This window comes from Puma concolor, chromosome F2 (genome assembly GCF_028749965.1).
Source record: "Puma concolor isolate L17-30 chromosome F2, mPumCon1.1.hap2, whole genome shotgun sequence".
Taxonomy (NCBI): Eukaryota; Metazoa; Chordata; class Mammalia; order Carnivora; family Felidae; genus Puma; species Puma concolor.
Window position 1 is genome coordinate 7,219,493 of NC_141684.1, and position 16,753 is coordinate 7,236,245.

The window sequence follows — 16,753 nt, forward strand, 5'->3', positions numbered from 1 at the left end:
TCTCAAAAATAAAAAAAAAATTGCAAAAACAAAACAAAACACAACTGAATCCTCACAAGAAGCCTAGCCTGGCAGGTGGGCAGTATGGTGCCTGCTCTGACAAACTAAGGAACTGAGTTTGGAGAGGTAAAGGTCTGCACCCAAGTTCAGTAATTTTTAAATGACAGAGTCTGAGTCTCAGACCCAAGGCCGGTGCCCACACTGCCAGGGCACACACGCCTGCCACGATGGCCCGAGAAGTAGCAGGTCTCTCAAAATCAGTCGCTGGGAACTCAAATAAGATGAGAACACTCTTTCTCCATGTTCCTTCCACAAAGCACCCCGAGGTCATGAATCCATTGCCCTAACGCAGAGAAGAATCTGAGACCAACCGACTCTTCACTCTGCAAACACTAGCGAGAAGCTATGATCTCCCAGGCACCGCGCTGGGCACCAGAGCAGGAATCGAACATAGCGAGTCACGTCTCCTGCCTGAAGGAAGCTGGACTCTCGTGGGAGAAAGAACTTCCAACGGGTCGTTGGCCTCTGGAGCATGATACGTGCAAGCAGGGCTGCAAAGAGGGGGGAGGGGCGTGGAGCGGGCGCGGGGACGCGCTGGGGGGGCGGAGGGGGGCGGGCACGGGCCCAATGGCGCTCCCGCCGGCAGCGAGTCCACGTCTGCGCAGACGCCACGGTGGCGGGCGACGAGACGGACTCCCGTCGCAGGCCCGTCACCCTCTGCCGCCCCGGACGTGTCTCCCGCCGCACCAGGAGTCACAGCCGGTCCGTCGCCCTCCCCGGTGGGCTCCCCACCCCTAGGTGGTGCCACAGGCCCCGGCGCTGGTCTTTGCCGCGGCAGCGCTCGCCGCCGGCCGTCCCCCTGTGTTCCCCGCGTGGCCGCGTCCGCCCCGGGCAAGAAGCGAACACCCTTCCGGCCCCGCGGGAAAGGCCGTGGAGACACCCACGGCCCGCCGGTCCCTCCCGGGGCCCCCGCGAGCCGGACAGGGGCCTCCCCCAGGGGTAAACCCGGAGGTCTCATCAGCAGAAGGTGCTGCTCGCGGGCCGTCTCGCCCGGCCCGGACGCTCTGTGCCGCTCGGACCCCTTTCCTGGAAGTAACACGGGGCTCTGACGGAGAGTTCACACGCAGCCTGCTACGTGGACGCTTCCACAAGTACACGACCCGAGCTGGGCTCCACGAACGACGGACACGTGCACGCTGGCCGGAAGAACTCTGGAGGAGGTGACCGACTCCGCGTGACCACAAGATGCCGGGCACGTCACACAACTCCCTCGGGATCATTCTATAGGTGACAGAGTGAGGCTCACCGAGCTTCCTACCACCAAAAGGAACACACCTCTTCGCCATTTATGAGCAAGACCCTGGCAGGGTCGAGAAGGAAACAAAACAAGGTATAATAATACAGAATACAGTCAATTCACCATTAAGACACATGACTTTTAGTTTTTCAGTCGCCGTGTTCTTCCAAGTCATTGTGGACCTAGGGCAGGGGGTTTGGTGTCCTATCTGTTCTGAACTGATGGTAAACTACACGATGGGCAGTGTCCAAAGTGCAGACAGTCCTTGCTTCACGTGTCTCTGAGTATGTGAGAGACGCACAGACACGGAGCTGTAACTTCCTCACGAAGGTTCTTTCCATACTTAAAAACAACAAAACAGGGGCGCCTGGGTGGCGCAGTCGGTTAAGCGTCCGACTTCAGCCAGGTCACGATCTCGCGCTCCGTGAGTTCGAGCCCCGCGTCGGGCTCTGGGCTGATGGCTCAGAGCCTGGAGCCTGTTTCCGATTCTGTGTCTCCCTCTCTCTCTGCCCCTCCCCCGTTCATGCTCTGTCTCTCTCTGTCCCAAAAAAAAAAAAAAAAAAAGTTGAAAAAAAAAAACAACAAAACAGGGGCTCTTGGGTGGCTTAGTCCTTGAAGTGTTGGACTCTTGATTGATTTCAGGTCAGATCATGATCCCAGGGCTGTGAGTTCGAGTCCCGTGTCAGGCTCTGCGCTTCTGCACTGGCAGCATGAACCTTGCTTGGGATTCTCTCTCTCTCTCTCTCTCTCTCAAAATAAATAAACATTCAAAACAAAAAAACAACACAACAAAAAGCAGTAAAACTCATTAACCAAATCAAAATCTTGTGAGGCACCTCAGGACCTGGCAGAGAAAAGCCAAGTGCGGGCAGCAGACTTGCTCAGTACCCCCTTCACCACTGGACCAGGACTTTCCACAGAACCATGAGCTGTTCTGGGACACAGAACTTTAATACCACCTTTTTGGATTCTAGAGAAAGGACTGAGCACCACTTCATGCTTTTCTGATAAAACAATCAGACAGCCAGCCAACACAACCACCACTCACAAACACAACAACCACTCACCAACACACTGACAACTGACTTTCAAATTTGGAGAATTAAAAAAAAAAAATGTAAGCAATAACTAAAAGTCTGATTTCTTTTAGAGTCATCAGGGACACTTTAAATTGACTTGATTTGCATCTTTATGCTTACACCGCTGCTGTTTGCAATACCCTGGTGCCTGGGTTTTCTCCGTGTCCCACACTACCTGGATCATTGTCACTGTGCATCGACAACAGGTGGTCCTTCCTAATGACATACTTTTCTCCGAGACTGGGTTCACTCCCTGATAAAATCCATTCATCACTGCTATAACCAAATCCTTTTTTTTTTTTTTGATACCAAGATACAATTTTAATATCACAAAATTAAACAAATGAAACAAATTAGTCACAGAGGCAGAAGTAAAATCATGATATAATGATTCACATTATACCTAGAGGATATTTAAACATAATAACAATTGTAGTACTCAGGTTTTTTTTTCTGTTTTTGATAAATGTTGTTAATAATACTTTATATTTCCAATTTTTAAACTTTTTCATGTATAATAGTAAGTATTAATCCTGACATTTTAAAATATAGGAGTATTTGAAGCATTACTGAAGTGAAATAATGGAAATAATTTCATAATGTAAAATATTTTGATATTTTACATTTATTGGATTTATTTATATATGCTTGGGTATAATTTTTAATGAAAAGAGTGATGTCTAGTTCACTAATTGTGACTATATAATCTGGATTAGTAAAGAGTAATACTTGAGAGGTTTTTTTTTTTTTTTTTGAGCCATAGAGCTATTCCATTATTAAAGCCTCACTGTAAAAAAAAAAAAAAAAAAAAGGTATTTGACTTCAATTTCCACTTCTTTCCGGTGGAATAAAATAGATTCCTCAGAAGCTAAAAATTTTTTTGGAAACATAATTGCATCTTAAAAGTCAGAGATCATGTTTGCAACTTAAAAGACCTAAGGCAGTTGAAAGAGTAGAAATTTAAATCTGGCAAAATGGAAGATTTAAATGGAGTATTTGTTTTTTTTTTTTATTTATATATGAAATTTATTGTCAAATTGGTTTCCATACAACACCCAGTGCTCATCCCAACAGGTGCCCTCCTCAATACCCATCACCCACCCTCTCCTCCCTCCCACCCCCCATCAACCCTTAGTTTGTTCTCAGTTCTCAACAGTCTCTTATGCTACCAAATCCTTTTTTGAATAAATCAGGGAAATAATTACATAGAGAAAATTGTGAAGAAATAAACCTATTCTCAGACAATAAAAGGAGTATTTTTTGAGATTTTTCACCCAATTGATCAGTTCTGCCTTTTAGCTAAAGACTACACAGAACAGAGTTATGCTAGACCAGAGCAGGGGCCCTATGTAATGCCTGCACGTTACAGCTATGCCTTGAGATAGGACTTTATTAAGAAAAAGGTAGCCATGAGGGCACCTCGGTGGGTCAGTCGGTTAAGTGTCCGACTCTGGTTCAGGTTGTGATCTCGTGGTTCGTAAGTTCAAGCCCATGTCGGGCTCTGTCTGACAGCTCGGAGCCTAGAGTCTGCTTCTGATTCTGTGTCTCCCTGTCTCTGCCCCTGTCTCTCTCTCTCTCACTCTCAAAAATAAGCATTAAAAAAAAGTTTAAAAAAAGAAAAAAAGGTAGCCATGTTATCATGACAACATAAACACCCTCAGGAGTTTTATGAAATTATTTTTTCTTATTATTACTTTGCATATTGTGCACATCGGGTGTTTAAAAGACTCAGATCTTGCAAATGAGGACCTCAACAAATCGGTAAGCCATAAGAAATCTGTATCTAAAAGATCCACGTAAGAGGAATGAGTGGCCTAACAATTATCATTAACTCACTCATCCAAAGAGTTTTGACAGCGCCCTTATGGTGGGCGGTATCGCAAAAGAGAGATACTGCTCTCCAGTAGCTGGGAACGAGGAAGGACAGGCAGACTAACGCCCACGGCCGAAGCCAGCACACTACGTGTATCACAAAATAGCGTTGCGAGGACACAATCGTAATCATTCGTGTCCATGCTGTCTCTGGCTGCTTTTCTGCTGCAACAGCAAGTTGAGTGGAATGTACAGCCCACGGAACATTCGCTTCCGTCCACTTGCAGTCAGTCTACAGGCCTACTCCGAGTCTCATGCGAAGACAATGGCGATACACCTGCAGACACATCATCAACCACTCTGTCCAGTGAAAGGGCCCAGCAGCAATGATACACCAGTAGTCCACTCCAGATTTTGATGTTTAAAGACCATTCCACACCATAAGAAACTAGGCACCTTGGAAGAAATGGCTAATTTTAGAGCTGCGGCACGGCAAGTACAAGATGTGCCTGGAACAAAATGCTGTTGGATTTAAAAAAATATTCAAAAGACATATGGGATGCTCCTTTCAATGAGACCCAGGAGCCAGGGTAAAGGGCTTCCCAATGGCCAAATCTGGGACAATTTAATTGCCAATTTATATAACGATTAGCAAAGGATTATATGACCAGTTGAATCAAAGAATCCCTGAAATTATACAGACAGATGACTGAGGGAGGGAGAGGAGGAAGAAGGAAAGAAAAAAATGAACATGTTCCCTCAGGTAGAATGTCAACCAATCAATGTAGATGGAATGACTGAATTAGAAAATCGCCACTTTAGGGGCACCTGGGTGGCTCAGTCAGCTAAGCGTCCGACTCTTAATTTCAGCTCAGGTCACGACCTCACAGTTCACAGGTTCAAGCCCCGCATCAGGCTCTGGGCTGAAAGCATGGAGCCTGCGTGGGATTCTCTCCCCCTCTGTGCCCATCCAATGTTCATGCCTGCGTGCGTGCTGTCTCTCTCAAAATAAATAAAATTTAAAAAAAAAAAAAGAAAATCTCCATCTTACAACCAGCATAGTAATAATTCAGGTTAACAAACGTTAATGGATGCTAGAATCTGTGAGAAAGAGTTTACAAGGAGGAACGGAGTATTTACGAGTGTCTCCTCGCAAAAAATACTAATTTCCTTACAAAAGGAAAATAATATCTTTGCAGTGGAGACAGCTGGCAGGACCTTAACCAAGTAATCAAACCTATATCATCGGTCACAGGACAACGTGACCCCGACACCGTGTGCCTCCCAATAGGAGGTGCCAAGCAGGACACACCATCGCCTCAGGGGGATTCCTGCGGAAGCGGAAGCACGTGAACCGGATGTTAAGGAAATGGACAACCCAGACGGACAACCCACAGAAACCTGGTCTCTGTGGTAATCAAACACGCATGGCATAAAAGGTAAAGGAAGACGCAGGTGCTCTTCCAAAGTGAGAGACTAAAAGACACTAAACAGCTGAATGCACTCCCGGGTCTTGAACTGGATCCTCTCCAAGACCAAATGGGAAGCACGGCAAGAGTGGCGCACGGACTGCAGACGAGACAGTCGTATGAAACAACGATCGACTTCCTAAATGTGATCACTCGCCTCCAGAACTGCAGTTACGTAAGAGAAAATCCACGCTAAGGTGGATTTTTAGGGGCAAGGGGAGATAAGGTGGGCACCTTACTCCCCAACGAGCCAGGAACATACGTAAATACACGGGGAGGATGGGAAAGCAGATGTGGGAAAGCGTTAACAACTGGGGAATCCAGACAAACGGGCATTTGGGACGCCTTAGCACTATATTTTCAACTCTTTTATTTTAAAACTGTTTCCAAATAAAAGTTTTCAATGCCTAGAATAAGAAATAAAGGTCTTAACAACAGGAGGGGGAGAGAAGAGAGATAAGCAAATAACCACAAAGCGCCAACAGGAATACTAGGTGCGACGGAAACATAGGGGAGCCTGGAGCTAAGAATTACGTGCGGAGATTGGAAAGGGTCTGTGTCGCTGACCGAGTCCCTTTCCCACCTGTGATGGGTTCGGTGTCCAGCCAAGCCCTCTTCGAAGAGGACTCGCCCTGGCCCCATGATGAGCTGAAGTCATTCTGAGCCCCGAAAACCTCTCTGCATTCTCCTACCGAACACACTCTTGGAACCATTCCCTCTACGTGTTTATCTCCCTCCCCGGACTGCAGACTGCTTGACAAATGACGAAGACTGAAGATGGTGTTGGTGGTGGTGGCGGCGGTGGTGGTGATGATGATGATGATGATGATGGCGGGAGCAGCTGTTTACCCCATGCTTAGTACCTACCAGGCATGACACTATACATCTCATCACACAAAGACTCCAAGCAGGCTTCCTTTTTTTCAACAACCATTTTATAGTCATGGAAACTGAGGCTGAGCAGGGTTCATGAATCCAAGATCACAACACAAAGAAGCGGCTCAAACCTGTGTGACTGAGAACTGTCCTCAGCCTCTCCTTGTTACCAAACAGTCTGAACCTCGTCCCAGCATTTTCAGTCAGCAGCAGGCACGCGCTGGTTAGGCAAACGGGAGGTGAAAGGGACCTCTCTCAGTACTCGGCTCTGTTTACAGTATGCTGAGCACATCCAAACTCAAGGCCAGGAGCAGAGGAGGCACGAGGTGGGAGGAGAAAGCCGGCCCTATAAAAACGGCCAGCAGATACTCTACTGCACTGGTAGATAACCGAGAACTGATGTAGGAAAGTCAGATATAAAAGATACGACATGAGGATGAGAAACATAAATGTGTAGTGATCTCATATTAGATGTGACAAATATGCCCTGTATGTTAAAAACTCAGAATGAAAGTAAACACCTATAAAATCTTTGTCTTTCCACCTTAGTCACCTATGAGGCAGGCATTACTGCCAGTGTAGACACGGAAGTAACTGGCCCAGAACACACAGTTCAATTTAACAGGTCAGGTACTTAACAAATATTAGTTGAATAAACGAACAAAATGAAAGAAACCTCAGGATACGTTTCTGAAGTCCTGTGGCCTCTTTCCAGTATTCCGCTCTGCTAAAATTACTAAATTTGTAATCGTGTCTTTGTCCAAAATTCCTCCCAGGTTTTGTACCTGGACCTGGTCAGCCCCTTACCCAGGAAGAAGCAGATGTTTCCACACCAGCTGACAAAGCTTTGGTTACTACGGTTTGCTTCCTCACACAAATGGAAGATTTTGACTCATCGGCTCCAATGCAAATAACAGGACTATAATTTCCCCCACAGAACAAACAAATTTATGGCCAACAGCCATAAATCAGACTATCCTAACACTTACCTTGAATAAAGTTTTCAATTCAACGCTTTGGAGATAATTTTTCTGTAGGGCATAGTGAGCCCTCTCCCGTGACCTTGCACGAGCTCTGAATCCCTGTAACCTGTGTCTGTTCACCTGCACAGCGAGCACAGAGCAACCTGCCAGAGGTCGCCAGGGTTAACCAGGTAACGTGTGAAAAAGGACCCGGCAGCAGCCCCTGGCACGGCCGAAGCACTCGGGAGGTGCCCACGGAACGGCAGTCATGGTTCTCGGCGAATACTGAGGACAGCCACAGAGTGCGCCTCTTAAAATAAGAACTGTGAAAGGCTGATGCCGATACAGGGGTATCGAAAGCAACGCCGGCCTGCGGACCATCAAGCCCGGTTCCGAGTAGCTACCGGCGGGACCAGGGGTAACCAGCTGTTCGCAGCGCCATCTAGTGGAGCCGGAGCAGAGCACAAGTGCCGACCGAGGGACAGGGACGCCCGTGCAAACTGCCCCTGCTCCCCTCCGTTGGGATGTCCAGGAGAGCTGGAAACAACAGCGACCCCCGCCCCTGTAACACGTGCATCAGAAAGGGCGCTCTCACTTCCGCATGCTCTTTATCATACCACGAAGAACATCAGTGATGCGCCACGAACACTACTTCTAAAGTCCTTAAAATAGCCGCAGGGGCTGATGGGCAAAAAAAATATGGAAATGTCCAGCTGCCCAATCCAGGGTAAAAGATCTTGTGCTGGTGGAGAGGAGCTGCTGAGGGTCCAGCTACGTTTTAATGTGGGCAGTCACAAAGCCGTTTAGGGAGGCTTCATTTGCTCATTGACGCTTCTGGTGCCACAGAACCTTGAACAGCACCATAAAAATCAGAGTGCTAACTTTGCACAGGGTTATCACTAAATAAGCTTCCTAAGAATGAGTCTATTTTTTCTAGATTTTATTTATTTTTTTTTTTAATTTTTTTTTCAACGTTTTTTATTTATTTTTGGGACAGAGAGAGACAGAGCATGAACGGGGGAGGGGCAGAGAGAGAGGGAGACACAGAATCGGAAACAGGCTGCAGGCTCCGAGCCATCAGCCCAGAGCCTGACGCGGGGCTCGAACTCACGGACCGCGAGATCGTGACCTGGCTGAAGTCGGACGCTTAACCGACTGCGCCACCCAGGCGCCCCTATTTTTTCTAGATTTTAAAACTACACTCATTCTAATAACAAAAAATCACCCCGAGAATTGAAACTAGACGGTTATTACACGTTTTACATCTGAAAAGTGACCCAGCATGCACACGTAGTCTCAGGCTATTGCATAAAACTAGCAGGCAACATTTATTAAGCACCTGCTATGTGTTAGACACTGTACTTAATCTCATGTCTAGAACAGCCCTACAAAGGAGGTATAGGTGCTCCCATTTTACAGACAGGAAACTGAGGCTCCTTCTATAGCAGCTCCTCCCTTGTTAAGTAACACCCTTTCCCCTATAAATGCCATCCACCACACCTGCCATGCCGCCACGGGTCACAAAGTTTCTGCCCCGTTTTGTCAGGCCACTGTGTGTCCCTCTGGACAGCATGCACTCTGCCGTCCTCACAGACCACTGGCCCAATACCGAGCACTTAATTTTCAGAGCTGCATGACAGAGAATTTCCATGGAAGTCAAAGATGAAAATGCACCTCTACCTGGTGCTCCCAGGTAAAGTGTCTAGTGTCCTGGAGGTAGGCAGGTAAGGATTTAAATCTCGGTTTACCACTTAGCTGTCTGACCTTAGGCAAATTATTTGTCCTGCAATGCCCTCACTTCTCTCACCTGTAAAATAAAGTAAACCGATTTACTCTTTTAACACCGTTAGAAAAATTAAATGAAAAAATGGACATAAAGCTTCTAACCCAGAAAAAACCTCTTGATAAATGGTAACTATTACTATTAGCAATCACAAGGTGAGGTTATTCAAACATCCTCCCCACCCCCATCCCACCTCCATCCCACCTCCATCCCAGAGCCAAAACCATTGTCGGTGGAATATGTTCTTTTACGTTCTTGGCACTCTTTTTCCCTCGCTTTTTGAGCCTGTTTTTAGAAAATGGAGAATTTCTACACATACCACAAACTGACTAAAAACTTCTGCTATCATACTTTCAACCAATTGTGCCTACGATACAGAATTAAAATACAAAGAGCTCCGTGCCTCTGAGAGGTTCCTTAAAGACCCACAGAGCTTTCTCAAGAATCTGATTTAGGGGCACCTGGCTGGCCCAGTTGGTTAAGCATCTGACTCTTGATTTCCGTTCAGGTCATGATCTCATGGTTTGTGAGTTCGAGCCCCACACTGGGCTCTGCACTGACAGTGCGAGCCTGCTTGGGATTCTCTCGCTCTCAAAATAAATAAATAAACTTAAAAAAATAACAACGAAATTTGACTTAGTCACTTTCTACAGTGAAAGTTTTCCTATTTTCTCTTTGACCACTGGGACACACAACTAAAAATCCTTGCCTTCAATGCCCACTAAAGGCTGAAAAGTGCTGCTGGAGAACACAGGAAGAAAGTGAACAGCCTTTGCGGTAGAGCATACTTTAGGGGACCATTTCTTAAAATCTACCGTCGCCAAAGGAAAATCCCTAACTGGCTTCTACTACAATAAAACTTTTATTTAAAAACAATGTCGACTTCTGTCCTTTTATCTCTTTTCATAAAGTAGCCTATCAAAACCCCACAGACTAGATTTAAAATTGCAGCCCGACTATTCAAAATTGTGCACCTTCACTGGGCAAGCTACTTCACATTTCTGAGACTCAGACGCGCCATCTGAAAAAAACAAAAGAGGCAGGCAGGGCATAAAACCACCTACCTTGTGAGATCTTTGTGGGGACTGGAGATAATGCACAGGAAGCACCTGGCACGGAGGCCCTCAGTTTGGCAGCCTGCATCATAATCATCATCCCCAATGCTAAGGAACACTTCTATTTTTTGGTAAAAAATGTAAACCACTTTATCCTCATTCGGTGGGAAGATGACGACCAGCTAAAGGGTCCTGTGATGCCAGAGCGGCTGCCGACGCCCGATCCATCCGAAGTCCCAGCCGCTCTCTGCACGTGGGTGTCTGCCCGCCCGCTGCTAATGTGGACCACCTCCTTCAGGTAAGAGGGCGGGAGTCTGCCATGGTCCCAGGGCTTCAAGTTTCCGCTTTTTAACCCGTCAGAAGAAATTTCACGCAGGAATTTAGGCAAAGAGAGCTCACTGTATTGGAGCACACTGGCTTAATCAATTGCTTAAGAAGAAGAAAAGTAAATAAACATCTGATTCAAAGCGGATCTGCTGGGGCGCCTGGGTGGCGCAGTCGGTTAAGCGTCCGACTTCAACCAGGTCACGATCTCGCGGTCCGTGAGTTCGAGCCCCGCGTCAGGCTCTGGGCTGATGGCTCGGAGCCTGGAGCCTGTTTCCGATTCTGTGTCTCCCTCTCTCTCTGCCCCTCGCCCGTTCATTCTCTGTCCCAAAAATAAATAACCGTTGAAAAAAAAAATTTTTTTTTAAATAAAAAAAAACAAAGCGGATCTGCTAACATCTCATTATCTCCCAGAGAAGGACCCCCTACGGTTCTACCCCACCCACGAAAGGGCACTGGGGCCTTGTGCTGGCTCCCGGCTGCATCTCACTTAGCGCCTCTTTGGTTTGTGTCCCTGGGGCCGGTCCAGACTTCATCCCTGCCCCTTTCAGCTGTCCTTTAAGGGACCCACTGCTCAACACTTTCTGAGTCTCCCACCTCCAGGAATATTAAAACACAACGCTGAAACAACGCGGGGTGGGAGGCTGCAGGAGCCAGGTGCCGAGAGTTACAGGAGGTGCGCAGGACGGAGAGATGGAAGAGTGTCCCACAAAGACGGAGGTCGCAATGATGTGCTGTGCCGACGAGGACACCATCGGAGACGTAAGCACCGTAAGCACCGGCTGCTCTGGGACAAAATGGGCAATCTGGATCCATGGGGCGGACGGGGGGCGGGGGGGGGGGGCGGGGAAGAAGGGATGTGGTCACAGGAGATACCCTAGAGCAGAAATTCCCAGGGTGAGGTACAAGAACAGATGCTATAGAATCTTTCAGTTCCGACACCATTACTAACGGCCGTCCCAGCCTGCCCCTGTACCTCTGCGGGCCAGTGAGGTCCCGGAAAGAACAACACTGCTTGCACCTTCGCGCGGGCATTTGGCAAGCATGTCACCCGGAGTAAGTCATTTCAGTCGCTGGGAGTCTCAGTTTCTACAACTGAAACGTTGGGCTGCTAACGTCTACACTTCTGGGTTGTTACCAGTATTCAGATGGCAGACAAGACGGGGCACAGAGAAGAGCCTCGAAAATGTCCCTAGGCTGACTGAGTTAAACCACCTAGTCACTCAGTACTTCTGAAGGAGAGTTGAAGACATTCCCCAGTTAAAAAGGAGGGCATCTATGCACTTGAAACTCACTCTCAAATTAAGACATATGAGAGCGCTCCTTTCTCAGCAGCAGAGTCTGTTTTCTCCCCTCGCTACCTCCAGGACCCGGCACAAGGACCTGGCAGGTTCTCAGGAAACATGTCACTAATGACCAGATACCAAAACACTGTAACTCACAATTGCTGGATCGCTCCGAATCATAACACACTACAGGAAATTCAGAAATGGTTTGCCTAAAAAAACAAACGAGAACTCTGAAAAGCCTCTAAGAAAAACAATTAAAAACTAAAAAACCACACCCTCCTTTGGATGAAACAGAAACTCGCACACCACTTCTAAATATAAGTCTGCAATCTCCATTCTCATTTGTCTCTCTTACTCTACACGTCTGACAACATTCAAGCGAACTGCAAACAGTTTCTAAAAGGGGGGGGGCACCACAAATGACACCTCAAGCCATCAGGGTTTTGTTGAACAAAGAGAAGCACGTGGGGCTAAGTAACGATCCTCCCTTCATGTGTTTTTACCCCTCACGTACATCCTGAGTGATGCTAAGAGCACTAATATCAGAGAAATGGATGCAATATGAAAAATTACCATCTTGAAATACCAACAGAGAACTTTATCAATCCGGACACAAACAGACCACCTTCATCTTGACTCCTTTGCTCCGCTTCCTCTTGTAACCAACCACTAAATATAACTTGGCAGCGAACCAGCCACCAATCCATATATTATATCAGATAATTAAAAATACAGGGTTATGTAATCTTATTTAATGGTTACTTGGCTTGGATTGAAAGCAGTACCAGAGAGCTGGATGAAATTATAATGCATAAGACATTTCTAAAGATGTTTTTTAGTAAGAGTCAGCACATCCCCTACTAGCAAATATAATACAAAACATGGAACACTACTTTCATCTCCAGTTAACCTCCCTGGCAAGAAACAGACAATGTCAATTCCTTCCAGGGGCTCGGGAAGTGGGGAGAGACATACCAAAGCCTATCTTCTTTGATTTGATTTTAACATCAAGTAAACATCACCCATTACATTTGGTAGAGAAACAACAGTGCTCAGTATTTACAGGGTAGGGGGAAGGAGAGCCAGTTAGCCTAAGAAAATAAAAGTCAGCAACTAATGCTCACCGTGACACGCAAGCCTGGAAAAGGTATAAAAGCTGACTTCCATTAGCACAGGAGCGTAGATCTTGAGGCCATCCCAGCTCAAGTTCTTACTTACAGATTATTAGAAAAAAATAATTCAGCGAGGAGGCTGATCAATGTTTACAACTACTGAATTTTTTAAAAATGGCAACATCTCATTTATAAACGGTTTCATTATCATAATGTGTTGATTACTAAAGTAATAAACTGGTCACAGGAGGGATTTAATTCAAAGTGCCTCTTGGCCGGAGCATTAAAATCCTGTAGGATAGATAAACCTACTATACATGTTTGTTTCTTCAAACAGACCACTAGGTAAGTATCGAAAGAAACTTTTTTTATAAAAATCAAGGTAAGTCCACCAGAAAAGAGCATATTGATTACATTGATCTCTACAGGGTTTTAAATTAGCGTGTGTTGTATTCTATCTTTGCAGGAAGGCACAAATAGCAAGAACAATGGCCTTAAGAGACAGGAGACCTGAGTTCAAATTACATCTCAGCTGCCCACAAGCTTGCATAGTTGGGTTCTGCAGCCGCCTCCCCAGAAAAACAGAGATGTCAACGTCAGCCTCACAAGAGTCCAAGTGTGAGAAAGGAACTGAACGGCATCAGCATGTACCTTAAAGAGCCTTGGAAACTTCAACACGCTATGCAAACATAAGGTATCGGGTTCAGTGCTGACCGTCGTCACGGTACAAGTTGGTGCCGGAAGCCTAATTCCAGCATCGAGATTCAGAATAAACTCTGAAAAGAAATAGTTTCTTTCAGAGGCAAACAGTCAATAAAATCGCTAAATATGAATAAAAATGCTTTTCTATAGCCAATAACAAGATGGTTATCAGATTCAAAATCAAAGTTTTCTAATAACCATTCAAATTCAGATGTAAGACACTATTTTAGAGGTGCACTTGTAATTCTGAAGTTACATAATTGAGCATAATTAATACTTTAAATAATAAGGCTTTGCATTCTGGATATCAGCTTATGATTTAAGAGGAAAACATTTTCGTCTCAAGTAATCTAAATTAACAGTAATAACAGCATCTTGAGTATCACCTTTTCCTTCCTTCACGTAACTGTTCGCTGTGAGAAATGTACTCCTTACACAAATTACTTTTTGTATGGAAAAGTAAGGTGATCGGGTTTAACATCTACAAAAATACTAAACGGGAACACTGTCCAGTATCTATTTCAAGTAACCAGAAGCCACTGACACTAGTAAAAACACAAAACACCAAAAGAATTTTGAATGTACGGTTTTAGCAACACAGTACTATGGCAACATGGCACGGAGGTAAAAAAAAAAAAAAAAAAAATTCTGACTTTCAAAATAAGATAACTCATTACACTTGTACTTCAGCTGTTTCCTTAATTGAGCACCACATAACTTTGATTCGGCTTCTTTCTTAAGAAAAATGCACTTGACTCCACAGTGCAGACTATTTCTAATGCCACTGATCTCACACAAGGTACAGAGAAATTTCTTTCACAGAAATGACAGCCCAGCAGGCAACAAAAGATATATGTAAATCATAAAGGAAGGAGTGCAAACCTAACTGCAGAACTGTTCAGAAGAGCCTCGGAGTAAGCTTAAAATTCCTTTTCCCTAATTTAAGAATGTAAGCCCATTACTTTTTCACAAGCCCGTTTTACTAAAGAAATAAAAAATAAGCCTGCAATTAAAATAAAATGGGAGAGCTCCGTAAACCGATTTCTCTTCCACAATTCAGACAGCATGCGTGCTTACATTCTTGGAGACACGGAGTCTCCCCACTAACAACACACCCTACTCTGTCTGCAGAACCGGCTGAAACAGGCAAATGCTGGAGGCTGCTGTTCAAAAATACAGATATCGATATACAAATAGAATATGTCTGCCTCTTCTTTCACTTCCAACAATAAAAGAGCCAGGGCCAGCATTAAGATCAGCAGACCCGATTTAACTCGGAAACCACAAACTGTCACTGCACGGAGTGATTCCTGCAAAAGGTAACAGATCTGACCAGGTAATGTTTCTGCCATCACCCAGAGAAGCAGCACACCAGTAGCCCCCAAGCCCATCTTCATCTGAAACATGGGTAACAGATACAGAAGGACCCGAGGACTGCTCCCGGGAAGGAAGGCTCCATTTACCGTCCATCCCAGATCACTCAGGAAGCTCAAGGAAGAACAAGCCAGGAAATCCTGTCCTGGGTAGGCGCGCCTCCATATGCCCCTGGATCCCGGTGCCCTCTGCTTCCCAGGGCTGTTCACACCCTGGACTGGCGGAAGCAGCGCTAAAACGGCATAGGCAGCAAAGACTCCTCGTCCGGTCTTCTGAACTCCTAACCAGCCTCCAGTGAGGGTGACCCACCCAGAGCGTCCCAAAGAGAAGACAGGAGAGCCAAGAAGGGGGCTCTTGCGTGGGCCCCTACCAACCCCTCCCCACCAAGGGCCAGCCTGCAAGCCTGGGCAGGAGCTGCCCACCTCCAGGGAGAGCAGACCACCCTGCCAGGGTGCCGATAACCTGGGCACTGGAGAAAAACGAGACAGACAGGAGAGGAACTGGGCTCTGCCACTAAGACCGCTGGGTCCTTCTCCTCGGAAACGCTTGGGGTCTGACCCCAAACCTCCCCCAAGGTCCTCAAACTTCACTAATACAGGCACCTGTTCCCTTCACCTTTTGTGCATTTCATCCCCTCCAATCCTTCCATTTTGCTCCAGCTCTTTCTCCAGCTCCCCGGACAGACCAAACACACGAGGATGCCCGAGTCCCTCACAAACTCCCCTCCGATGAGATAATTCAACCCCCGCCCCACCAAAGCCCCCAGATGTTCGCCGTCCCCCACCCACAAGTTTACCTCGGGTATCCTCGAGTCCCCAAAGATCTTCCAGTCTCGTCCGAGCGCCCCAGCCTTCTGCCCCCCCGCCCCGGCCACGTCTCCCAAAGGCACACACATCTCGCTTTCCCCCGGGTGTCCCGTATTCCCCCAGGTCCCCACCCAAACGCCCCCCCGGATTGCTACCTGGGTCCCCTCCCGCCTCCCCAGCTCTGCTTCCAGCCAGCCCCACAGGTCCGCCTCCCCAGCGCCCCCGCATTTCCACCCGATCCCGAGCCTCCCCCGTCCCCGAGCCGCCCCAGCCGCCACTCCCCCGGCCCCAACGGCCGCGGGCTACAGTTAACGGCCGGCCGACCGGCCGGCGTGCGCCCTCACCTTGGTTCACCAGCCGCAGAGCGTGCGTGAAGGAGGGGTCCAGGGAGTCCTTCTCCGCCATCAGCTCCGGCAGGTACTTCTCCTCCATGCTCGCCGGCCGCCGGGCCCGGGACGCCGACGCGCGGCGGGCGAGCAGCGGCGGCCCCGCGCCCCCCGACCCCGCCCGCGCCCCAGCGGCGCGCAACCCGGGCCAGAAGCCGCGGCCGGGGCGCGGCGCAGCCAAGCCCGGAGGTCGGCCCGGCGGCGGCACGGGGCGGGGGGTGGCCGCCGAGTGCCCCGCGCTGGCGGCCGCTGCCTCCCGGACGCGGCCCCCGCGGCCCCGCAGCGGGCCGAGCAGGAGCGGGCGCGGGCCGGCGCGGTCAGGCGGGCCCTCGGGCCGGGCCGGCGGCGCGCTCGGCGAGCCTGAGGCAGTCCCGGGCGAGCCCCGCCAGCCGGCGCCCGCGCCCCAGCTCAGCCGCGACCCGCACGC

General features: G+C 47.9%; 1 protein-coding gene across 6 annotated transcripts in view; it reads right to left on the reverse strand.

Moving 5' to 3' along the window:
- KHDRBS3 (KH RNA binding domain containing, signal transduction associated 3) overlaps positions 1 to 16,417 on the reverse strand; it is a 192,855-nt gene extending 176,438 nt beyond the window's left edge. For 2 of the 6 annotated variants that reach the window (XR_015246704.1, XR_015246705.1), the window contains exon 1: positions 10,343 to 10,497. Coding sequence is in view for 4 of the 6 variants with exons in the window: in XM_025922862.2 (XP_025778647.2) it covers positions 10,343 to 10,433 (91 nt within the window). In the remaining 2 variants the exon portion in view is untranslated. Of the gene's footprint in view, positions 1 to 10,342; positions 10,507 to 15,749; positions 15,799 to 16,284 lie in introns of those variants that run through there. The other 4 variants (XM_086695314.1, XM_086695315.1, XM_025922862.2 and 1 more) reach the window with 4 other exon arrangements.
- Between the last annotated feature and the right edge of the window lie 336 nt (positions 16,418 to 16,753).